Below are 24,639 nucleotides of genomic sequence, written 5' to 3'. Positions count from 1 at the left end.
ATAGCCTGCCACAGAGCAGCAGGAGTGGGGATGGATGGATGACCACCACTCCCTGCTGCCTAGAAAGTGTCCAAAGAAAGGCCACGAAGTTGGTGAAGGGAATAGAGAGAATGGAGATGGTGAAGGGATGAGGAACAGCTGAGGTCAATTGGCTTGTTCAGCTTGGAGAGGAGGAGGAGAGAGAGGAAACCTGATCATGGCCTGCATCTTCCTCCCGAGGGACAGCTCCCATCTCTGCTCTCTGCGACAGGGACAGGACCCAGGGAACAGCTGGAGCTGTGCCAGGGCAGGGTTAGGTTGGATCTCAGGGAAAGGTTCTGCCCCCAGAGGCTGCTGGGCACTGCCCAGGCTCCCCAGGGAATGGGCACGGCCCCGAGGCTGCCAGAGCTCCAGGAGCGTTTGGGCAGCGCTGTCAGGGATGCCCAGGCTGGGGTTGTTGGGGGGTCTGTGCAGGGTTGCACTCGATGGTGCCTGTGGATCTCTTCCAAGAGAAGATCGCGGAAGCTGCGCTGCGGGAAAACCGATCAGGAAACTGACCAGGAACGGGGAGAATATGACCCCATAAAAGCTGCGGGACACTGTCCGATCCCTATCCCGGCTCCCAGCCCCTCAGCGTCCCGCTGTGGCAGCCCCGCTGTGCCCGCAGCGGGAGGAAGGAGCCGCAGCCCCCTGAGGGGAACAGGCGGCCGGGCCGGCTCTGCCCGGGGCGGGGCGGGGCGGGCGGCTGAAGGAGGAGAGGCCGGGAACCGGCCGGGCCGCGGGGCCGGCGGGGAGAATCCACCTTAACGGGAGCAGGAAGCGAACGGGCACCAATCAGGCCGGGAAGGGAGGCCGGGAAGGAGGGACCGGGGGAGGGACGGAGGGAGGGCGAGCGGGGCCGGCGGGGCGCGATGGCGGAGGGCGGGGACCCGCCCGCCCCGGGCAGGTACCGTGGGCAGGGGGGTTCCCCCGGGGGTGGCCGTGCCGGGAGGGGCCGGGGGACAGTGGGATGACCCCCCTTTGCCAGGCCGAGGGCTCATCCCGCTGTGTGCCTGTCTCCAGCGCAGGTCGCAACCTGAAGGAATGGCTGCGGGAGCAGTTCTGCGACCACCCCCTGGAGCACTGCGAGGACACCCGGCTGCACGACGCGGCCTTCGTGGGGGACCTGCCCACCCTGCGCAGCCTGCTGCAGGACGAGAGCTTCCAGAGGTGGGCACGCAGCCCTGGGGACACGGCCCCGCCACCTGCCAGCTCCCCCCGGGCTGCTCCGCATCCCACCCGCTTCCCACGGACCTTAAAGAGCATCCAGTCCCAGCCCTGCCATGGGCAGGAACACCTGCCACTATCCCAGGGTGCTCCAAGTTCCGTCCAACCTGGCCTGGAACACTTGCAGGGATAGGGGTTTTTATGGGAGAGGTGTCAGGGAGGATGCTTCACTCGCCGTCCTCACAGCTGTGCCTTTTGGGGACTCCCATCTCACCCTTTTTCTTGTGAGAGGTGTCAGGGTGCTCTGCTCGCTGTCCCCACAGCCTACACCTTCTGGGGACCCCCATCCCACCCGCTGTTTTTGGGGGAGGTGTCTCCTAGGATGTTCGCGCTGTCCCCACAGCCTGCTCCTTCTGGTGACCCCCATCTCACCCCATTTTTTCATAGCGTGGTTTGGGTTGGAGGGATCTTCAAGCTCGTCTTCTCCCACCCCCTGCCATGGGCAGGGACACCTTCCACTATCCCAGGCTGCCCCAAGCCCCATCCAACCCGGGCTTGGACAATTCTAGGGATGGGGGTTTTTATGGAAGAGGTGTCAGGGTGGGAGGATGCTCCCCTTTCCCCCGGATCATTCCCCTGGTTTCCCAGGAGGCAAATCTCACACCAGCTCATGAGGCTGTGGCAGCTGTGCATGAACTCTTTTCAGATCGGGATAGGAATGTGATACCAGGAAAATGGGAGCCTACGGATAATGGGAAAAACATACAAAAGGGATTACAATCAACTATAAACCTGAAACACCCCATGTTACAAAATCTGCCCAGTGCTAACCCTGTGACTGTGGGGATAGTTAATTAATTTTCCTGCACCGTGGAGAAATCTGCTTAGAGTGCTAAATGTCTCCCAGCCTCAAAAAAAAGGTGTTGTTTCAGCAAAAAATGAGAATGAGCCAGCCCTTCTTTCTGCTACCTGGGCAGCTGGGGCTCTTGGGACCCTTGGGCTAAGATTTTTTAAAAAAAAAGCAGAGTTTGACAGGAAGAGGAGGGTGGGGCCCACAACTCAATTCCACAGGTGATGGAGTGAGCAGAGAAGTGATAACTTCGAATTTGGAGGTAGATGTGGACCTCAAAGCTCATCCCATTCCACCCCTTGCCATGGGCAGGGACACCATCCACCATCCCAGGCTGCTCCAAGCCCCATCCAACCTGGCCTTGGGCACTGCCAGGGATCCAGGGGCAGCCACAGCTTCTCTGGGTTACCAGTTTGGGACATTCCCCTGTAAAAAGGGACGAAAGGGAGAGGTTGGGGGTTTTTTAGGTGATTTTTGAGGCAGGGTTTGTGCAGGTGTGCAGCCCCTGGCACAACTGAAGCCCACCATCCAAGCACGGCTCTGCTTCGTGCCAGAATCTCTGGCTATCACCAGAGGTTATTGACAGGAGCTTGCTGGGGCTGCTAAAAGTGCCAGAAATCAGAGAATCATATCCTGAGCTGGAAGGGACCCACCAGGACCATTCAGTCCAACCCCTGGCCCTGCACAAACACCCCGACAACCCCACCCTGGGCATCCCTGGCAGCGCTGTCCAAACACTCCTTGGGCTGTGGCAGCCTTGGGGCCGTGCCCATTCCCTGGGGAGCCTGGGCACTGCCCAAGCTCGCAGGGGGCTCCCTCCTGGAGGGGAGGGGGCTTCCCTAACTCCGCGTTTGCCCCGCTGCAGCCGGATCAACGAGAAGTCGGTGTGGTGCTGCGGGTGGCTGCCCTGCACCCCCCTGCGCATCGCGGCCACCGCCGGCCACGGCCCCTGCGTCGACTTCCTGCTGCGCAAAGGGGCCGAGATCGACCTGGTGGACGTCAAGGGGCAGACGGCCCTCTACGTAGCCGTGGTCAACGGGCACCTGGAGTGTGCCAAGATCCTGCTGGAGGCCGGCGCTGACCCCAACGGCAGCCGGCACCACCGCAGCACCCCGGTGTACCACGCGGCACGGGTGGGACGCGCCGACATCCTGCGGGAGCTCATCAGGTCACAGCTCGGGGCCGGGAGGGGCTGGGCACAGGGCTGGCTCTCCCTTCTCCTCTTCCTTTGGGATCCCTTCCCTCCTCGCCTGGCCACAGCCTCGCTTGACCTGGAGAGGAGGGGGCGGAGAGGTGCCCAAAGGGACCATCCTTGGATTTCCCGTCACTTGGCCTTAGCAACAAGTCTGCTCCCACGTATTCCAGTCCAAGCCCAAGAGAGGAGTCTCCAGTTCTGAGCCCATCGTCCAGTCAGATCCAAACCTTGCCATCCCCCCTACAGCCACCATGCCCCTGATGGGAGTAATGAGGGAGGTGATTCCCCCAAAGAACCTCCCTGGGTGTTGGGTTTTCCCTCAGGAGACTCCCGTGGCAGCACCGGCCCGGGGAGTGGGCTCAAGGTGTAGCAGGAGGCTGTGGGAGCTTGAATTGCTCCTTCTGTGGTGTGCCCTGATTATTCCTCCTTTGAAATTGGAGGATTTTTGTCCAAGGGAGCGTGCTGGACAACTGGCCATTGATGCCAAATAATAAGGGATCATAATGGGAAAGTATGGGTTTTAGGGAGAAGCAGTGAAAGAGAAGAAAATGGAAGGAATCCCTTGGATGACCTCAAATGCTAGAAAATAACAAAAGGATTTGAATAGGAAAAGATTCAAAATCCTTGGGGATTTTCTTCCTTTTTTGGATTTTCATACAAGTGCAGCTTTGAGGAAGAAGGGGGGACAATCCCCCCGGCTTGCTCCTTTCCCAGCAAGCTGAGAGGAGGATGTTCCCATCAGCACGGGCTTGTTGGTACAAGGTTCAACTCGCTGCATTCCCAAAAACCTCCCCTGCTCTCTCCACCCAGGCAGGGTGAAATGTAGCGAATGGTATTTCAGCAACACAGGGAGAGCTGATGCCTTGATTTATGTGTCTGCTCTTTGGGATACCTCGCCAGCAATATTAAAAGCAAGATTTTGGACAACTTTCAGGATTAAAAATTAACTGGAGGTTGTCCAATCTCTTTTTATTAGGCAATGTCTCTCCCAAGGCTGCTAAGCTAATACCAAATTGTCAGATTGCCCAAAATTTCAAATGTCTCAGAGTAGGGATTTCACAGGTCTGTGCAGAGTTACTTAGTGAGAAGTGCAGCCTTTATGTTACAGAGATTTTTGAAATGTTGGATCGGCAGGATCTGGCAGGGCAAGTGCAACGAGGAAGACACTTTTCCTGAGACAGGAGGGAAGATTTTGAGAGAGCCTGAAACCCAGTCAGGTTTGCTGCTCATCTGCTTTGAAAATCCTGTGGTAGCACCATTGGGATCCCTGAGCATTCCTACAAGTGCTGAACCATGCGAGAGGTGAAATGCCATCCATGGGTTTCCGTGGCGTGGCTGTGGAATGGGGATCCATTTTATGGACATATTTAGGGTTCTAATGCCAGGGTATAAATGACATTCCTCATAATTTGGGATCATGCTCTGGTGGGATCCGCTGCTGCCTGCTGTGGAACTGAGGGTGGCAGGGATGAGAGGATCCTTTTGCCAGGCTAAAACTGGGAAAAAGAGAGCTGCCAGATCACCCCCATGCCTCAGGTGCATGCCTGACCCTGCGAAAAGTAGAATTTGGGGGGTTTTCTTTGAATTGAGGGTTTCCACTGAGAATTTTGATGGTAATAATGGAGATAAAAAGGACTGAAATGTAGGGAGATCTGCTGTCTGCTCAGAAGGCAGTGGCCTTACAACAGCCCTGTGGAAATCCCACAGCAGCATGGATAACTCTGTCCAAATGCTTGTTGGACAAAATAATCTGATTTTAAAGGGAAAAAAATACACTTTGTGCCATTTGCAGCTCCGAGAGGAGTCTTTCAGCCCTTGTTTTGGGTGTGCTTAATTTAAATGCAATTCTTCCCAGCCTCAGAACTGGAGGATTTGGTTAAATATTTGTTGGGTAGGGAGCAGTCCCCACTGGTTTCAGTGAGCACTGTGCCTGCTTTGAGGCAGGATTTGTCCCCAAAGGTATTTTCCTTAGTTTTATGAACTCCTGGAAGGAATATAATGCTATCTAGGAAAAATCTAGATCTCTTGAGTGCTCAGTTTGCAATTTGGGGAGAGGGATTGGTGGGTGAAGGAACCTTTTTTTCCCTCTGTGGGTAGAACAGACAGCTTTGCAATGAAAACCAGCTACTCCTTAGGGATTGTGTTGTCTTCCTTCTTCTTCCCATCCAAGCTGCATGGGAGGTAGATGGAATTACTGTCCCCACTGCCTGGGGGAATCCCCAGCAGATTCCAGCCCCTCAGGGAGCAGGGGCTTGTCAGGGATGTTTCACAGTGGAGTGCAGATTCCATTTCCCTGCTGTTCGGGATCGAGTGCCTGGATTGCTGTTTTGGCCCGTTCTATCCTGGTGGGGAAGTTATTGCAGCATCCCTCTTCAGTGGAGTCATCTGGAAACATCCCTGCTCCCCAGGCAGCTCGTTAGCATCCAGCATGACGTGGTGCTGGCTCAGGGCTGAGCCATCCCTGGTGCCAAGACGTGAGAGGAGAGAAAATAAACTAAAGGTTCCTGGGTTGAGATAAGGAATGGGAGAGATAAGGAAGGGGAGAGATCACTCACTAAATACCATCACGGGCAAAACAGACTCGGCTTGGGGCTATCAGTTTAATTTATTCCTAATAAAATCAGAGCAGGGTAATGAGAAGTGGAATAAATCTTAACACACGCCTTCCCCACCCCTCCCTCCTTCCCAAGCTCTACCTGTTCCCCCTCATCCAACATGGGGGAAGCTTTTCAAAGAAGCCCTTTAGGCCCCGACTACTGAAACCTGCCCATGCAAACCCAGTCCATCGGGGGGGGCAAGGATGTTGCTGTTCCTCCTCTCTCCCAATCCTGGGCTGCTGTGGGCAGGGAAACATCTTGGCTTCTGGGAGATCAGACCGTGCTGGATGCGTTGTCCCCACTCGGAAGCTCTGCCGGACCCACCTGAGGGTAGGGATGGGAGGGTTCCAGAGGTTCTCACTCTCCACATACCCTTCAGCCTCATCCCTTGCCACCGTTCCCAACCCTCCTTCCCTCTTCCTCGAGCAGGTACGGCGCGGACGTGGACGTGAATCACCAGCTGGCGCCGCGCGGGCCTGGGCAGGCGCTGCGGCCGCTGACCACGCTGGTGGTGTGTCCCCTGTACATCAGCGCTGCCTACCACAACCTGCCCTGCTTCCGCCTGCTGCTCCAGGCGGGAGCCAACCCGGATTTTAACTGCTGCGGGCCCATCAACGTGCAGGGCTTCTCGCGGGGCTCGCCCGTGTGCGTGCTGGACGCCGTCCTGCGGCACGGCTGCGAGCCGGCCTTCGTCCGCCTCCTCATTGACTTTGGAGCGGATCTCAACCTCGTCAAGGTGGAGGCCTTGGGAGGTGAGGCCACGGGGAGGGTCAAGGTGAACCCCGAGGCGCTGGAGGTGTTCAAGGAAGCGAGGGGTGAGTGGGTTTGAGGGCCCGGAGCGGCGCTGCGGATGCGGGAGAGCTCTTTGGAGGGGTTGTTTGGAAGTGAAGGTGCTGCGGGGGTGGTGGGGTGGGTGTTGCTGTCCTCACTTCAAGGACCTTCAGCAGTTTGATAAGTGGGGTCTAAGAAGCTGACAAACGAAGCATTCATGACTTCACCACTCCCTGTTTTTCCCCTGTTGCACTTTGTACCTCCATATGGTGTTTTCCTCTCTTGAGTCCTTCAGCAGCCCAACCTTTGTCTGTAACTCCACCTTTTTCATCTTTCTCAGCTCTTTTCCATTGCCTACCCATGTAGGCAAGGCTTAGGGGTCCTATCCGAGCTGGGCTTTGGATCTGTGGATAGCCAGTGGGATCCATTTCTCCAAAGCCACACAGGTGTGTCCCAACCTTTCCTGTGTGACCCTGGGCTCTGGATCCAAGAGGGAGTTTAGTCCGGACAGGCTGCTTGGAAGGAAAGCCACAAATGGTGGTAAAAAGGGACAGGAGGAAGCTCAGATGGAGGTGAAAAAATGTGGGGAAAAGTGCAGCACCTCGGAAACCCACCTGGTGAAGGCCACGGCTTTGCACCAGGGGTGGAAGTGGGGTTTCCCTCTTGAACTCCAGAGGAATTTCAAAGGGATTCAGGCTGTGGGATGCAACTCACATCCCCAGGTTACTCAGCTTTGCATGGGCCTGGTTTTCAAACCTGCCTGGGCTTCTGCTGAGAGAGGCTCACATAAGCTGGAGTTCCATTAGGCCTGGGTTTAGGAGGCAAACGGGACTCCTCCAGTGGAGCATGTGGCATAATGGGGTGGTGCCATGGAAGTCCAGTTCCTGAATCAACATGGGCACCACCATTCTCTTGTCCCTGTGCTGGAAGAGCTCTCCAGGGACTCAGAGGAAGCCCTCGAAAGATGGGACAATGCCTGAGCTGGCTGTCAGTGCTGTTGTTTCACAGGGGATGGGTGAGAGAAAAAATAAGATCTACGTCATTTTAAAATGATCCAAATAGAATCATGGAATATCCTGAGTTGGGAGGGACCTACAAGGATCAAAGTCCAACCCCTGGCCCTGCACAGACAATCCCACCCTGTGCTTTCCTGGGAGCGGTGTCCAAACACTCCTGGAGCTCCGGCAGCCTCGGGGCTGTGCCCATTCCCTGGGGAGCCTGGGCAGTGCCCTGACCCTCTGGGGGCAGATTTTTTTCCTGATACCCAACCTAACCCTGCCCTGGCACAGCTCCAGCCGTTCCCTCAGGTTCTGCTGTGGGCTGGGCAGTGGTGGCCTCCATGGTCACGAGCCCATCCAGCCTCCAGCTGGCCCTTCCAACCTGCCCGTGTGGCAGCTGCTCCAAATCCAGAAGGTTTGGCCTCGTCACGAGGCAGGATCTGTGCACCCTCAGCTCTCCTGCAGGGCCTCGGTGTTGCTGTTCTCCCTCTCTCTTTCCCCAGTAATTCTTTCTTCCCTGTGTTTTTCCTTGCAGGCCGCACCCGGAGCCTCTTGTCTCTGTGCCGCATAACTGTACGGAGAATACTTGGCAAATCCCGCCTGGATCTGATCCATAGCCTTCCAATCCCAGACCCCATTAAACAATTTTTACTCCACGAACACAGTTAAAGGGCGACTGGCTGCTTTTGGGGACAGTTGGACTTGGGAAATGAGTGCCCTGACGGAGCCAGGTGCCAGTCCTGCCCCTTTCCCCCTTACGGAGTGCACCTGATTCCTTGCTCCTGTGGATTTTTTTCCCCCCGCTCCAGATTTAGGGTGCAGTGATTCTGTGTGTCTTATCTCCCTGGGGAGAGGCTGCTAAACGTGTGTGGGTGTTGCTGGAGTAAATATAATATATCCTGTAGCTGTTGGCAAATGTGTAACCTCTGTTCCTGATCTGTGTCACACACACACACCTGGGGTCTCTGTGCCATTTCTGTGTGGGGAAGGTGTCCCTACTTTCCTGCCTTTCCTTTCCCACCACAGCACATAAAACCAGAAGTCCCTACCTACGTTATACTCCATAACCCATGGTGAGACAGAGAAAACCCTCCTGGATCTGATGCCTTAAGAGGCCTCCTAGAAACAGAGACTGGACAGGAGTAAGGGAATAAAAGAGGTATTTATTTCAAAGGCCTTCAAAGGTACCCCCTGGGGGCCAGAGGCTACTGCCAAGAGGGACCCCAAGATGGACAACAGGTCACGAGTTCTTCACACTTTTGTAAGTTTGGTTCATTTGCATAGCAGGGTTAATTCTCCAATTAAAGCTTCATTTAATGATGTCATTCCCCTCAGCTTACCCCCCCTTTAGAGGCCTTTTGGTTTATACTTTTTGGGCCTAGGACAGTCTGGGTGTCCTTGGAGAACAGGCCCAGTGAGGCTTTGTTATGTCTGCGTGGCATGAGAGAGCAGAAATTAACAGGCTACAAGAAACTTCAGAGTTACACACCAGGCAGTGCAGGATTTGAAAAACAGAAAAGTTAAAACCTAAGGTATCAGATCCACTTAACAGGTTGGTTTTGTTTCTGTGTGGAAAAGGGAGAAAGAAGGGGTTTTTTTTGAGGAGTTGGGGGATTTTGTGCTTCCAATCACAGTGTTGCATCCAGCAGCCTGGGCTCCTTTGATTTCCAGTGCCACGAACTCCCAGAAGAGTCATTCTGCAGGGAAGTCCACAGCTTTTTGTTGGGATCTCAGGGTCAGCCAGTGACATGGTCAGTGTAGAGGAATCATTGTCGAAACAGCGACTTTAGAAGGATAGAGATGATGGTGCCTTAGGATCTTGGGAAAAATCTCAGGTGGTAATTGGTACTTGCTTTTACTTTACTGATTCAAGTAAAGCCCCTGTGCTGTAAGTTTATTTTCTTGGGTGGTTTTTCTTTGCTAGCCCTTCTTCCCGTGCTCATCCAGCTGGCAAAGGTAATTTTCCTGATGTGACCTTAAAGATCAGAGAATCCCAGCCTGGTTTGGGTTGGAAGGGACCTTAAAGCTCACCTAGGTCCAAGTCCTTGCCATGGGCTTTCCACTATCCTGGGTTGCTCCAAGCCCCTACGGATTTACCCCGTAGGCCTCGACACTGGTTCCAAAATGTTCTTTTCCCAGAGGCATAAATAAATGCTAAGCAACCCAAAGCAGAGGATATTTCCAGAGCCTCTCCAGGTGAGATGCAATGCACGTGGAGCTGTGGGCAGGTGAGGAGGGGCAGCTCTGCACCGTTCCCTCTCCAGGCCTGCAGCTGGTTTCGGTTTTCCCGGCGCTGGCAGTGCGTTCCCTGCGAGTTGTGCGCCTGGCTTTATAGAGGTGTGAACATGCCTGGGAGATGCAAACAGGTTGTAAAGCCTCTTGGCACCTGGCTGGGGGATCCATAATGGTTTGCAGGAGCTCTCCGTGCTGCCGAGCTCCAGTATGGGGAGGCAGAAAATGAGATGGGTTGTCTTGAGAAAATGCCACGGGAGAGCGGCTTTGGGGTTGGCTTTTCCCTGTGGGTTTTTACTTGGTTTATAAGTGGGGCACCCAGCTGGGGTGAAGGTGGTAGGATGGATGTGGGGAGAGCTGCAAGGACACCCAAGGATCATCCAGCCCAGCTCCTGGTCCCACACAGACACCCCAGAAATCCCACCCTGAGAGCATTGTCCAAATGCTCCTTGGGCTCTGTCAGCCCTGAGGCCTCCCTGTTCCAGTGCCCAGCCACCCTCTGGATGGTGGTTCCACCTGGAATGAGCTACAGTGAAATGCCTCAGTGGGAACCATGGAGGGTGGCCCAAAGAAATTGAGGGAATCCACTCAACTCAGTGCTTGATGGAACTCCAGTCTATAATTAAAGCTGAGCCCGTTACATTGTTAATTAGAGATCCCATCCAAAGCATTCCCCTGACCATGGATCTCTCCAGGTCTGAGGATGGTTCTTCCAGCCTTGAGGTTCACCTGTGACTTGGAGATGTGCAGAACCAAAGCTTTGGAGTGCCTGGATCGTCCATCCAACTTCCATCTTCACGGAGGGACTTTGCCTCTGGAAAAGGCCAAACCTTTGGCTTGAGGGCCTGGAATGAGTCCAGCCTGGGGACAACTCACATAATACTAAGATGTGAGTGCACAGAATTCTGTTGGAATGAAGTCCCTGTGGAGATTGGTCGCTGAGGCTACTTAAACCCAGCTTTCCCGGGCTGGTTTAATGCGCAGAGAATTTGGAATTTTCACTGTTCAGAGATAATAATGAATCTTAAAATAGATTCAGGGTATTCATAGACTTCATTGTCCTGTCCTATAGGGCCAAACCCTACATCCTCTGCTTGTCCCTGTCCTTTTAAACCCAGGAAACAACATCCAGCATGAAATCTCAGTAATATGTGCATTTTCACACTGTATAAACAGCATTTCTTTTTGCCTTAGCTTGCACTTCACCGTTCCCTCCTATGTAGCAAAGCATTCCCTTTCATAAAGGTGATTTTTTTCCATGTTGTCCGTGGGGCATGCTTAGATAATCTGAGTAAAAATTGAGTTTTGTGAAGTTGTGGGTGGGAAATGAAACAATCCTGCAGTGTCCATCCCACCCATGGAAAAATGCCTGTTATATTTGGTGCAGAATATGCAAAGTGGGCGTGGCGTGGCCTTGCTGGAGGCTTGGATGGGACGGGATAAAAAAGATGTGGAAAATGCTTGAAGAACCAAACCAGATCTGGAAGCAGCCAAGCTGATCCAAAGCTGTCTTTTCACATTGGCTTTCTTGTCTTTGTTGCTCGGGGAAGGTTTCTGGGGCATGGAATGCTGGTAGCTGGGATCCAGGTATCATTTCCTGCTCATTTTGAAAAAGGTGGGGGAAAGGCATCTGTTGGGTTGAAGTGGTTTTTTTGGTTGCTTTGGGAGCTTTTTTGTTTCTTCTTTTTCAATCCCCGAAGTTAAGTAAAGCCCTTTTTACCCCAAACCAGCCCTTGAATTACAGCAGTTTTTAGCCCTTCCTCTTCCAGTGAAAAAAACCGTGGCAGGACACAACAGAAGGGACAAAATGCCGCTTCCAGAAATGCCCAGCAGTGGCTTGTTGGCTTTTCCCAGCGTCAAATGGTTTGGGACAGCAGCAGGATCAGAGCTGAGGGCAAGTGGGAGGTACCTGTGGCGAGCCTGGACCCACGTGCAGCCCGATAAAGATGCTCCAGTGCAAGAGCACGGAGAAGGAGGAGGATGGCTCTGGATTTGGGGATGCCTGGATCCTGCTGGCCTCTCCCTGTTCTGTAGCCGCTGGAGGGGGCCGGAGAACCGCGGTCCCTGCGCGGGGGTTACAGGGACAGCGCCGGTGCCACCTCCTGCCTTACCCCTCCTGGGCGGTTTTCAGGGCATCCTGGAATTTTTCCACCCTCACACCAGGCTGAAAAGGGCTCTTTAAACCTCTCGTTTCTGCTCCTGCTCCCTTGGTAGCTCTGGAAATGCAGCTCCTCTGTTTGTCTTGGCATGCGAGTAGATGTAATTCCTCAAAATATTTTGATTCTTATAACCGAGCTTTTTTATTTTGTGGCATTTTCGCTGGAAAGCTCCTTGTGAGCTTGAGCTGCACGAGTTTCTGCTGGTTGCTGTGTTCTTCCTGAGGATTAGCAGGTGTACCTGAGGATTTCGTCCCTGCAGCTGCCTCCAGGCGAGGGCACAGTCTCTTTTTCAGGATTCCTGCTTTTTTCACTTGGGAGATGTTTGTTGGATCTGGTGCCAGCATTTCCTCTGAAGGCAAAACCAGAGTTTTTCCTAAATTGGAAGAAAATGATCAAATGGTCTGGAATTATGGTGATGAAAAACAAAGCCAAACAAGCCCTGATCTTAAATTTTAACGCCTCCAGCCTCAATATTCTTTTAGTTTGGAGTTTTTCCCTCCTGCCTCTCCATGCATCTCCCCTCAGGCTACTCCGAATTGGTGGCTTCCCACAAGGCAGCAACAACTTCTCTGTGATGCAGCTTAAGCAGGAGATTTATCCTCAAATGGGAGATATCTGAGTGTCTGAGCTGCCAGTTCGGGGACAATAAATGTGGAATTGTTTAAAGGAGTTGCATGTTATTTACCTGCCCCCTCCAGGATGGACAAGCTGGGATTTCTGGTCCCTCTTGCTGAATTTCCTGTGTGAAAGACTCACCTGGGAGCCCGTCCTTGCTTTATGTAACAGCTTTGCAACATGTTCCTTATTACTCACACCCGTTAATCTCGTTCTGAGGTCTGCAGCAGCAAGGAAAAGGTTTCTTCTTGCACTCTGTGGTGCCCAAATATTCACTCTGGGCTATGAGAACTGACCAAACCTCTGGCAGTCCCAAAGCATTTCCTCTGGGATCTGTTGTTCCCTCTCCCCAGGCATTGCTGGGGAAGCCCCAAGTTATTTAACTTTTTGTTGTTGTTGTTCCCCATCAGCTCCTCCGGCTTTGTCTTCCCTTCCCAAAGGAGCTCTTTGTGACCCCTGCAAGTTGCAACCGTGAAGAACAAGAAAGAAAAGGGTTGTGGAACAAAAAGAAGGAAAAGGTTCTGGCTGCCCCTGGATCCCTGGAAGTGTTCCAGGCCAGGTTGGACATTGGGTCTTGGAGCAGCCTGGGATAGTGGGAGGTGTCCCTGCCCATTGCACCGGGTGGGATGGGATGAGCTTTCAGGTCCCTTCCCACCCAAACTTTCTGGGATTCCATGGAGAGGGCGGTGGCTCCCTGGTTCCCCCCGGCCCTGTGCCCCCCCAGCCCTGCCCAGTGACAGGAGGCTGCAGCCCCCACGTAGCTCATTCTCCCACCTGCATCCAGCACTTTTCCCACTCTTCCCTCTGCATCCAGCACTTCTCCCCCCCCGGCACACGTGTGCTGGTCTGTTTTCCACCTCTTTTCACTTGTCCTGTTGGTTCCCATTGTTCGTGCTTGGGAGAGGGCTGCAATGTGCTGTTGTTTACAGGAAAGCGCTCTTTGTTTCCCCAGCGTGGAGCATCTGGTGTTTGTGAGCTTTCCAACAGAAACTCGGCCAGCCCCAGCGTGCCTGGCCAGGAGTCCACGTGTGCCACCACGGCCTGCATCCTAAAAAGGGCCTAAAAACTCCAAACTGAGAAAAGCCAGGCTGGGCAGGCCTTGGAGCAGCCTCATGGAAGGTGTCCCTGCTCACGGCGGGGCGTGGAACAGGATGGGTTTTAAGATCCTTCCCAACCCAAAGCACTCGGTGATCCCATGATCCGGAGCAGGGAGATAAATAAAGGCAGGATGGGTAGGATGGAGCAGGACAGCGCTGTTGATTTATGGCTGCAGCCATCCCCCCCAAGGCAGCAGGATGATGGACGATGTGTACACGCTCCCCTCCCGTGGCACAGGCTGTCCGTGAGCTTTCCAAACGCACCAGGCTGAGGTGATGCTTGCAGACGCGGCATTCCCGCTGATGGCGCCTGTCCACAATCAGCTGAAAGCTGCTCAGGGAATTTGGGAAGCTGGGCTCCAGCCACGATCCGCTTGGCCAACCCTGCGCTCGCCTTTCATTTTAATAATTTGGCGACATCCATTTATTTTAACGTTTTGCAAAAGTGGGGCCTGCGTTTCCTCAGAGAAAATGAGAGTTGAAGGATGGTAAAATGCCTCCATAAATTGGGAGTTCAATTAAGGAACAGTTTTAAGAGCACTGAGGGCTGCTAGCCCCTTGTTGTGGTGTCACTTACGGCATTGTGAGCCTGTGGTACCCGCTGGAGGCACAGGAGATTTAGGAGGCACAGGTTGTTGGGTGGGTGTTGCTGAGCCTGCTTTTGTTTGCAGTTGGGATGTATTAATAGGTTCACCCCTTGTTTCGCTTCCCACAAAATGCAGCTTTTAGCAAAAAAGTCTTTTTTTGGGTGTAAAATTTCAGCTATTGAGCATTTTGAGAGCATTTGAGCATTTTGGGAGCAGCTTCTGGAAGTTTTATCCTTTTGATCTTATCTTTATACAAGGGTTTTTTACAAGGGCCTGGAGTGCCAGGACACGGGGAATGGCTTCCCACTGCCAGAGGGCAGGGCTGGATGGGATCTTGGGCAGGAATTGTTCCCTGGGAGGGTGGGCAGGCCCTGGCACAGGGTGCCCACAGCAGCTGGGGCTGCCCCTGGATCCCTGGCAGTGTCCAAGGCCAGGTTGGACATTGGGGCTTGAAACACTCTGGGATAGTGGGAGGTGTCCCTGCCCGTGGCACTTGGACATTCACCTGCAGGTCCATCTTACTGAGCTGGAAAGGAATTTGGCTTTATAATAAATACATTGTCAGACTGTTGGTTGGAGGTGTTCAAGGCTTTACCTTGATGAAAGCAACCAATAAATCCTATAAGTACCATTAGGAAAGCAGAAATTCCCAGTTGTCCTACGTTCCATTCAATATCAGGTCCTTTAATTAGCGACCTCCATCAGTGCAAGCTTTCTCCAAGCTAAAGCACTTATGGAATCCCGGAGGGATTTGGGCTAGAAGGGACCTGCAAGCCCATCTTGCTTCACCCCTTGCTGTGGGCCATCACTCAGCAGAGCTGGGGGCCAGCTGTGAAATCTGACAACTGAGGACTATTTTTAACCCAGCAGCCTGAGACAGTGTCTGGTCCCTCTTGCCGGGAGTTGTTCTTGCTGGGTGTTCAGCGAGCTTTGGGCTGGATCCATGAACTTTCAGCTCAGTGATAACCCGGAATATTTCATGCATCGTGGACCGTGAAGGATGCAGAGATGTCAGCAGAAGCTGTCGTGCCAACGCAAACAAGGCCAGGAAGTTTTACTGTTCCCTTTGCTGGGAACCTTGTTCCTCTTTGCTCTGTGGATGTGTCTGTGCATCAACAGAGGCCAAAAGGTGCAGATAAACCTAAATCCCATATTTCTGTGCTATCCAAAGGCGAAAAATAGGAGAGTTAGAGGTTTTTTGTGTGTTCAGATTCCTGTAATTTTGAGCTCTGTGCTGCTGTGAACTGCTGCAGGTTTGTGCTTTCTTCCCACCAGCATTCAAAATGTCACCGAGTCGTGGTGAAAATGCATCATTCCACTCTGAACCAGCACAGAATTCACTGGGAAGCCTTGGCTGGACTTTCACTTTGGTTCCCAGCTATGGTGTCCATCCAGCTGAAGGAAAAACTCCTCCCCCAGAGGGTGCTGGGGCACTGCCCAGGCTCCCCACGGAATGGGCACGGCCTCAATCCTGCCAAAGCTCTAGGAGCATTTGGACAGTGCTCCCAGGAAAGCACAGGGTGGGGTTGTTGGGGTGTCCTGTGCAGAGCCAGGAGCTGGACCTGGTGATCCTTGAGGGTCCTTTCCAGCTCTGGAGATTCCATGACTCTTTTCTCTGGCATGAAAAATGCTTCACCCGGCTTTGAAGTGCCCGATCTGGTTAGCAGGGGTCAGATGTTCAAACACAACTGAGGATATTTTATGGGCTGATTAAATCAAGGCATCTGGCATGGACATCCTCCTGCAGATAGGTTTCCATGGAAAACAGTTCCCGTGCCATGAATGTCACTCGGAGATTAGATTACAAATCAGATGGATCTCGTGCGCTTCCCGAGACCACCTCCCTTTAAAACGAGGCGCGGGTTCCCAGATGGAGCTGGTTCCACAGCCTGGGCTGCTGCTCAGGGGTCAGGCCCACAGCTCCCTCCTCCTGACGGGATTCCCGATGTCCCTGTGCAGGTGGCTCCATCAGTGCATTTTGCCTTCCCAGTGTCTGAAGCTGCCCCTTGGCCTGCTCTGCATCCAGCAGCCACACAGGGGATGGAGCAATGAGCTCCCCAGCTTGACATGGCTCGGATCCCATGGGAACATCCAAGCCTGGGAGCAGCCAGACGCATTTTCTCCTTGAATTCAGGGTTTTTCCTCGCAATTCCATGCCCAGACTCCCTGAATCCAAGCTGGTCCCTGTGGACGAGTGCCACGTCTGGTGACTGTGATTCACCGCCGGCAGGAACGCGCGGTGCCGGCGTGCGGGAAGTCCAAGCCAGCAATTCACTTCCCTGCAACTGCCGGGCAGTGACGTTGGTTCAGCCCCACTGGGGGCAGGAAGAGAGGATTTTTCACCAAATGGCCCCAAATGCTGAAGTCCCCATGTGTTTCAGCTCTTACTCACCCTCTCCCACAGCAGAAGTAGCCGCTCAAAGGAGGGGTCAGAGCCTCCCTTTGTGCAAGGTGATGTCGCCCACTGGAGAAGCAAAACCTGTTTGTACCAGAAGATTTTAATTAGTTCAGGACTTCCAAAGCCCAGCGAGAAACTGGACTTGGGCAAATTTTATTTTGCTGTCTGAGGCAGTGCTGCACCTTTCACTCTGGATTTTTGCCCCTCTATTCACCTGCACAGTTGATGAGGAGCCATGGCTAGTGGGCACTTGAATTTCCGAGTGGCCTGGACACAGCAGGTGCCCAAGCAGCGCTGAGAGTCCCACGCTGCAACACAGAACCAGGGGACAGAGGGGCACTGGGGTTTTTGGGTCTCCAGGCAGATGAGGGACAGGCAGAACTTGATTTTTGGGTATGTTGTGGCTCGTGGGACTTGCGTCAGGCTGCGATTCAGCGGGAGCCGCTCTCTTGCCGGTGCTGCCAAGATCCAGGAGTTAATTCTTATTCCATGAGAAGGCCAGAGCTTGCATCCAGCCAGTTCCCTGGGGTGCAGAGAAAGAAACGCTCTGAGAAATAAACACAGACACAAACAAACAGCAGACTTGGCACGCGGCTTCGCAGGCAATGGGAATATCTTTTCGATTCCTGCCGAGGTAATTGGCCTGCAAGGAAGCTTCCCTGCTCTGCCCTTTGGCTCCCGGGGAGGCTCTGCTTGCCAAAATGCTTTGTGGTCCCTCGAGCTGTGCCTGGGCTGGACTCTGTTCTTCTGCCCAGCCCAGCCCAGCCCAGCCCAGTGCTCTCCCGCACGCTCGCCGTGTTCCCGGTCTAACCTATTCCCAGGGATGTGCGCTGAGCCTCCTTCCCAGGAGCCCCACCCTCTTCTTGTGCATTTTGTTCCAATTCTTGGTGCTCCTCACAAAAAAGCTTCCCCAAAATCTCCCTTGCTCCTGCTGAAGTTGTCCTTTCTGTGGGGTCCTTCCCGTGTTGCTGGGGTAGGATCTGATCCCACCTGCAAGCCTTGGTCTGCATCGCTCCACACCTTCCTGGAAATCCAGGCCCAAATCCCTGATCTTACCTGCACTGAAGAATGCACCAGAGCCTGGATGCTTCCCCCCCGCCTCTGCCAGCATTTTCCAGGCTCTCAGGTGTCGTGGGAATGTGGAAAACCCCACACCTGACAAACCCCATCTTTTTGAGCTGCTTCATTTCCCCCCACCCTGCAGCGTTGCAACGGCTTTTAGAGCTCTAAAATGCTGCCAAAGTTTTCTCCTGGATCAGGAGGGAGAGGAATTTTGCTCTGTAGCCCCCAAATCACAGCATGGCACCAGGTGGAGCTCAGCACAGCTCTGGCATTCCATGCGTTGCCACAGGGAGCATCCCTGGTGTATGGTGGGCTGGGTGCTATTGACGAAGCTCCTTTCAAAATCCAATTTCCAGTTTGAATGGAAGCTTGACCAAGAAAAACGGGTTTTTAAGTGGGAGTGAAATGCATCGAGCTGTGCAGAGCCTCATAAGGACTCACTCTGGGAGACCAAGGGCTGGTTTGCAGCTTAGGCTGGAGATGGTTTTAAAAAACTCCATCATTCAGCCACAGTGAAAGGCACTTTAATTCTCAGGGATCCTCCTTCAGGCAGTGACAGTTTTCCTCAGGATCCTCTCTGCATCCCCAAAGCTTGACCTTGCTTCATGCCAAGCAGGGAAAGTGACACCCTATGGTTTTTGAATTAGAAATGGAAAATCCATACTGTTTTGGAATAAACAGTGCTGGCCATTAGAGAGTCTATTTGGTTGCCATTTGGTTACAACTGCATCAGGAACAGCTCCAGTGGAAAAAAAAAAAAAAAGAGGCAGCAGTAACAGTCAATCGTCACTTTTTTTTTTCCCCCTGCCTGGAAAACTTGGAATTTTATGGCCTATGAGCCACAAATTAGAATTGCAGGCAACAGATAAAGCTTGGCTATAAATCCAGCTAATGCCAGTGCCTGTTGGCAGCTGCAAGGTGGCGTTTGCTAAAGTGTCCCTGTCAAAATGTGCCTGACTGGGATCTTTCCCACCAGCCAGCATCAGCCGGTGGGGCCGGATCCGTTCGGAAAAACGGAGCATCCCTGCTGCAGCAGGCTGGCCCTGTCCCCTGGGTGGGGACAGAAGAGGAGGCTGCTGCTCCTGTGGTCAGCACCTGCCATCCCAGGAGGCTCCGTCAGCCTCTCCCCCAAAGCCAGCCTGTTCCATCCTTCCCCAGGAAAGCGGATTTCTTGGCCATGTCTCCAGAGAATTAATCCCTGTACCTGTTTGTCCTTCCTCTCAGGAAATTGTCCCTTCTTTGTGGCCCGTGGCTGCACTTGCAGCTCTCCCTCATGCCACACTGCGGGAGCAGGACACAGCCCTGTCCCGGCGTTTCATCCGCAGGGGCCGGGATGAGGTCTCTGCCTGGAAAAAACGCTTCAGACACCCCGGGCTGGAGCGAATTGCTCAAAGATGTCACCACTTTAGAAGTGGGGAGCTGGGCTGCCAAGCCTCCAGCGCTGCTCCAGAAGGATCTGGGACCTCTGGGACGTCTGTCTGGAGTAACCCAGGGCGGCTCCACGCAGGGCGCTCCCGTCTTTAGGAAGGAACCCAAGAAGTCTCAGCTTGGATGTTCCAATGCCCACCCATGGTGTTTGTTTATGGCCAGGGCTGCTTCCAACAGGAAACAGGAACAGCCCCAGGCAGTGGCTGCTCTTCCAGGAGCCAAGAGAGGGCAGGCATGGCTGTGCCACCGTTCGGGATGTCTGGGACATCGCATCTGGGACCCTGTGAGGTCTCAGTCTGAGTCTGTGCAAGGCCACGATTTGAGGGGCAGAGAGAGTTTGGGCTTTTCCATTCCTGCTTAGGCACTTTCAGAGGTCCTTAAATGTCTGAGATGTCAGGAGAATGTGTGTTCCTAAATCACTGATGGACATTGGGAAGACCTGTCACCATCAGGACAATTGTCTGAGCTAGTATTTTGTTGTTGACCATGGAGAGGGGCTTTAGACAAGGGTCTGGAGTATCAGGACACAGGGAATGGCTTCCCAGTGCCAGAGGGAAAGGTTGGATGGGATATTGGGGAGGAATTGTTCCCTGGGAGGGTGGGCAGGCCCTGGCACAGGGTGCCCAGAGCAGCTGGGGCTGCCCCTGGATCCCTGGCAGTGCCCAAGGCCAGGCTGGACATTGGAGCTTGGAGCAGCCTGGGACAGTGGGAGGTGTCCCTGCCCATGGCGGGGGGTGGAGCAGGATGAGCTTTAAGGTCACTTCCAACCCAAACCATTCCATGATTCCATGAGACAAGGATGCCAGGGAGCATGAGGGGAGCCTTGAGGCCTCACATCCTGCCTTGGGCTTGTCAAGCCACCAATTCTGTTGCTCACCAGCACTCCTGGACTCCTGAGATCACTTTCAGAATGAAGGCAGAACTTCCAAGGGGCACAGAGCCATTTCAGAGCATCCCAGAATCATTCTGAAATGCATTTACTTACAAAAAATGAGAACAAAATGGGCTTTCCCCCCCCTTTTTTTCCATGCCAGCATCATTGATGGAGTATGGTGTACAGGGAAATGTATTTCCTAAACCCCCAGGATATCTTTTAAATTTTTTTTTTATTAGAGTAATTCCTGGACAGCACCCAGGATCTGAAAGCCAGGTTTAGGAATAAGATCCACACAGGGCCCACAGCAATAAGACCAGTTCTGCTGGTTGACTTGGGAACTAATGCACTGCGTGTCAATTATACACATTTCTTCCCCTTTTTTTTAATTCCCATTAGCCATCACCATTAGCATTTGGACTCAAACAAACAAACAAATAAGCCCATTTAAGTCCTGGATTTTTTTTCCTGTCCCTCCAACCATGAATAATTACAAAATAATCACCAAAATCTGGTTTCGTTCGGCGAACGTTTCCAGGTTTTGTTTTCTTTTTCAATAATCCCGAGTTCCAGCAGTCCCACCAGCCCCTTGCTTTTATTTTTTGGGAGGCAATTTCAGCTGGTCACATTCCCTGATGCCTGGCACAGCACGATCAGGGACCATGTGAGCTTCTTTTAATGCATTTCATCTTGACAGGGAACCTTTTCCCTGCCTTTCCTCATGGCCTGAGCACGCAACTTTTCCGAGACCGCAGCCCCGAACTCCAGCCCCGCTGCAAAAGTGGCAACATCTGCTGGCAAAGCAAGTTTGCTCCCACTTAAAATGCTGGCAGGACCTAACAGGGCCTTAAAAAAATTCCTTTAATTGGGCTAATTGCATGTGGTTGAAGCTCAGCTCCAAATTCAGTGTTTGGTTTATGTGGTTTGGGGTCACGTGAGTTCAGGAAAAGACCCACCCTGGTTACCTGGTTTCCTTTTCCTTACCCCCCAGGTTTTATTTCGTGCTTCAGTTTCACCCCAAATAGAACCTAAACTTTGCTTCGTTTCAAGCTCAAATGGGAAACCCCTGAATTGCATCTCCTTTTCACTCGGTGGGATAAATCCCTGTGGATTTTTTAATTGATGTCCTGTGTAACAGCACTTGCTGTGCAGTGCAAGCCTGTGGAGGGCAGGGAAAGCTTCTGGCAGAGCAGGCAGGAATATCAAATTCAAACAAATACAGGAATTTTCACCCAGTTGCACTATGCTGCCTTTATATGGAGGCCTTCTGTCAGAGCCCAGGTGCCCAAAATGAAGCTTTTCCTTGTTTTATTATTGGAAAACCGAGTGGTGCCTGAAGATATCATCGTGCTGCTTGATCCAGAAAAGGTGGGAGGGGGTCCCAGCACAGGCTGGGTTATTTCATCACTGAAAGCGCTCCCCTACCCCTGGGAAGCCTGTTGGGAATAACATCACTTGGCTCCTGCTCCTTTGGCAAGGACCTTGTTTCCCCATCCATCCCTTTAAAACGGTTTTAGGGTTTTCCCCAAGGTGCTGCTTGCTGATTTTGTGTAAGGACACACACACAGGCAGGAGAAAAGGTGGAGGTTTGGGACAAGGGGAGGTGGGGAGTCCTGGGGAGCTGAGAGAGGGATGTGGGTTGGGAATATTGCACGGTCTCAGGGCTGAAGGAGAGGAGGCAGTGTGTCAGTACCACAGAGGAAAAGCAATATTTGTCAGGCTCAGGAATAACTCTTGCTTCTTTCAGACTCTTTTTCCTGTTTCTTTCCCTTGTTCCTACCTTTTGTTTCCTTGCTGGGACCTCAGGCCTTCCCTTGGTTCCTGGGGCTCCAAAAGGGAACCCTCGGCTGGTCCCAAATGGAGGAGGATTGTTCAGGAGATCCTTTCTTCTCTAACATGGATATCCCACTGCAGGAGGCTGCCAGATCCCAACTTTTGAGGGAGAAAAAAAAAAAGTATTTTAGGCCTTCTGAGGTTTTGAGGATCTCTCTGTGTTGTATCAGGTCCCTCCTCTTTTTTACTTGCTGGAACCTCGGGACCTCTCTTGGTTCCTGGAGCTCCAAAGGTGAACCCTTGGCTGGTCCCAAATGTGGGAGATCCCTTCTGCTCTAACGTGGATATCCCACTGCAGGAGGCTGCCAGATACCAACTTTTGAGGGAGAAAAATTGCGTTTTAAGCGTTCTGAGGTGTTGGGGCTCTCCCCGTGTCCTATCAGGCCTCATGGAAGAGGGAGAGGAAGCATTTATGGGGCAAAACATACACAGGGATGTATTTCAAGGTGCTTTCCGTGAGTCCCAAGCCTTGGTTACCCAAGTTTTTATTTTCCATGGATTTACCTCATTAAGAGTGTTATGAGAAGGTGCTCCTGGAAAGAGAGGAAGGCTGAATTAAATGATGCTGGAAGCCTTGCAGCCAACATGGGAACGAGGCCAGTGTCTGGAAGGAAAAATATTATTAATAATTGTAGGAAGAAGATGGCCAAAGTCAGAAACATGCTCTGAACTCCTCCAAAAATAGTACAAAAGAGACGCCAAACCCAACAAGTGAAGTAAAGATTTGAGGGCAGGGCAATGTGCTGAGGGAAATTAAAAGGGTGAGAGGAGTCTCAGACAGGACCTCGCTGAGGGCGACACTGTGGCCTCACGAGCTGAGCAGCTTTCTGGGGTCAGGAGGATCAGAAGGTGACTCTGGCCTTCAGGAAGAGGAGCAGCCAGTGTGAGATGTTGGTCCTGAGATGGCAGCCCCAGCCCTGACTGCGAGAGGTGACAGCTGTGGGGACAAACCCTTCACTCCTGTGGAATGATGGCTCTTCTTTGCTGCTTTTGCTGCTCTGGAGTGGCCTGGGGACATCCGGGGTGCTCTGGTTGGCTTTTTCAGCTTTAGAAAGGACAACGACTTCTAGGACAGGCACTAAATACAGATGCATCCCTAATATTTGCTTTCAAAGTTAAAATAAACCGTATTGATTGGTGCTGGTGCCCCAGGCGGCCGCAGGGCTGAATTCCCAGCTCCCATTTCCCTTCCTTACGGGGCATTTCGAGTTCCTCATCTGTGCTCTCTGTAATCCCTGGCTCCGGGAGGGAAGGCAGCGCCCTGACCACACACAGGCTCCGGGCTGCCCTGGAGAGCCCCGGCAGCATCCCAGGCATCCGCGAGCCACCGGCACCGAGCCCCCGGAGCAGCCGGGGGCAGGGACAGCTGTCCAAACAGAGGGACACCTGTGCAGGGAAGGCCAGGCCAACCAGAGACATCCTTGCCTCCAGAGGTGACTCCCTGAACCTGCCCTTCTCCTTTGATCTTCACCCGAGCAGCCTCTGCTCCTCTGCTTCAGCCCTCGTTTGTTTTCCCCCTCTTCTTTCCCGAGGTGGTTCTGATCTCTGTTCCACCTTGGAATTACTGCTGGGAGCTTTCAAAGGCATCTGAGCGTGTGTCTTTCCTCCAGACACTCAGCATTCCCAAGAGGGTGTCCTTTTCCCCACCCTCCAGGGCACCAAACTAGGAGGCAGAGGCAGAGCCAGCACTTTTCCTGTATTTTGCCTGTTTCCAGCTATATTTTCTCCCCTATGGTTTGCTCTTCCTTACAGGAGTTGTTGTACTCCAAGAATCCCTCCTTTGTGTGGGTACTCCCATTTCCCATCTAAAAAGCAGCTCCCTCAAATAATAAAACGGGAGCCAGGGGCTCTTTCTTGCCTTAATCAGACATCCTGGGTCAGGGTATGCTCCATGCAGTCGTTCATCCCATTTAATAAATTTGTTTCTGGTTTAGATCTGTCCAGAGTAAGACACACTGTGGACATCTGTCTTATTATATCCAACAAAATAAACCCCCCTGGCTCTCTGGGAGAAACACTGGAATCATGGGATCCTTCAGGCTGGAAAAGACCTCCAAGATCACCAAGTCCAGCCTGTTGACGTTGACATAATTTCTTTTTTTTTTTTTTCCTTTTCTCCCTCATTCGTTCAGCATAAAACTGACACATTCCTGGAATCTCCCTTGGGTTTGACACCTGGAATCTCCCTCCCTTGGATTTTGGGATGACCAAACCCAACAGCTTCCCCAGAGCTCCTCTAAGCATTGGCTGGGAAGAGCAATCCAGCATGGAATGTGGAATGAATCGGTTCCTCTTCATTCTCCTCAGATTTCTAAGGAGAATCCGTCACCCTCTGGCCGAGGTCTGTGTGTGCTCTGCTCCCCTGAGAGAGGGAGGCTGTGGGAGCCTGGGATGGAGGGAGGAGAGGACAGTGGGGATACAATCCGGCTTTTGATGTGCCGATGGAGCTGAGGGATTTCTTACCCTCCTCTCTTTTTCTCTCCCTTCATCCAGCATTTCTGTCTGCTACACATGTTCCCCTTTACACCGTGCCAGAACTCTGACAGAAGGAAAGGGCAGGGAAGGGGTGGGGGAGGGGGGGAAAAAATATTTCTCTGTAAAGTTTCTGTTCTGGAGAGAAAACAGGACTTTATCAAAATATTAGCAGAGCACCAGCTGGTGCCAATTAGCAAAGGCCTGGGTGAGAGTTTTCCATTTACCTTGCGCTGTTTTTCTTTCTCTGAGCTGCACATGCTCTCTCCCAAAGTGCGAAGGTTTT

General features: G+C 52.8%; 1 protein-coding gene across 1 annotated transcript; it reads left to right on the top strand.

Annotated features, from left to right (window-relative positions):
• The first annotated feature begins 872 nt into the window (after positions 1-872).
• On the top strand, positions 873-8,500 carry ASB1 (ankyrin repeat and SOCS box containing 1). The gene is made up of 5 exons (XM_048309573.1): positions 873-925; positions 1,042-1,188; positions 2,901-3,203; positions 6,257-6,642; positions 8,132-8,500. The coding sequence occupies exons 1-5, from the start codon at positions 891-893 to the stop codon at positions 8,263-8,265; spliced, it is 1,005 nt and encodes a 334-aa protein (XP_048165530.1). The 5' UTR covers positions 873-890; the 3' UTR covers positions 8,266-8,500.
• Positions 8,501-24,639: the final 16,139 nt, after the last annotated feature.

This window comes from Corvus hawaiiensis, chromosome 7 (genome assembly GCF_020740725.1).
Source record: "Corvus hawaiiensis isolate bCorHaw1 chromosome 7, bCorHaw1.pri.cur, whole genome shotgun sequence".
In the NCBI taxonomy this organism is placed as follows: domain Eukaryota; kingdom Metazoa; phylum Chordata; class Aves; order Passeriformes; family Corvidae; genus Corvus; species Corvus hawaiiensis.
The sequence above is the reverse complement of the archived record's forward strand: the minus strand, read 5'-3'. Positions and strand labels throughout refer to the sequence as shown.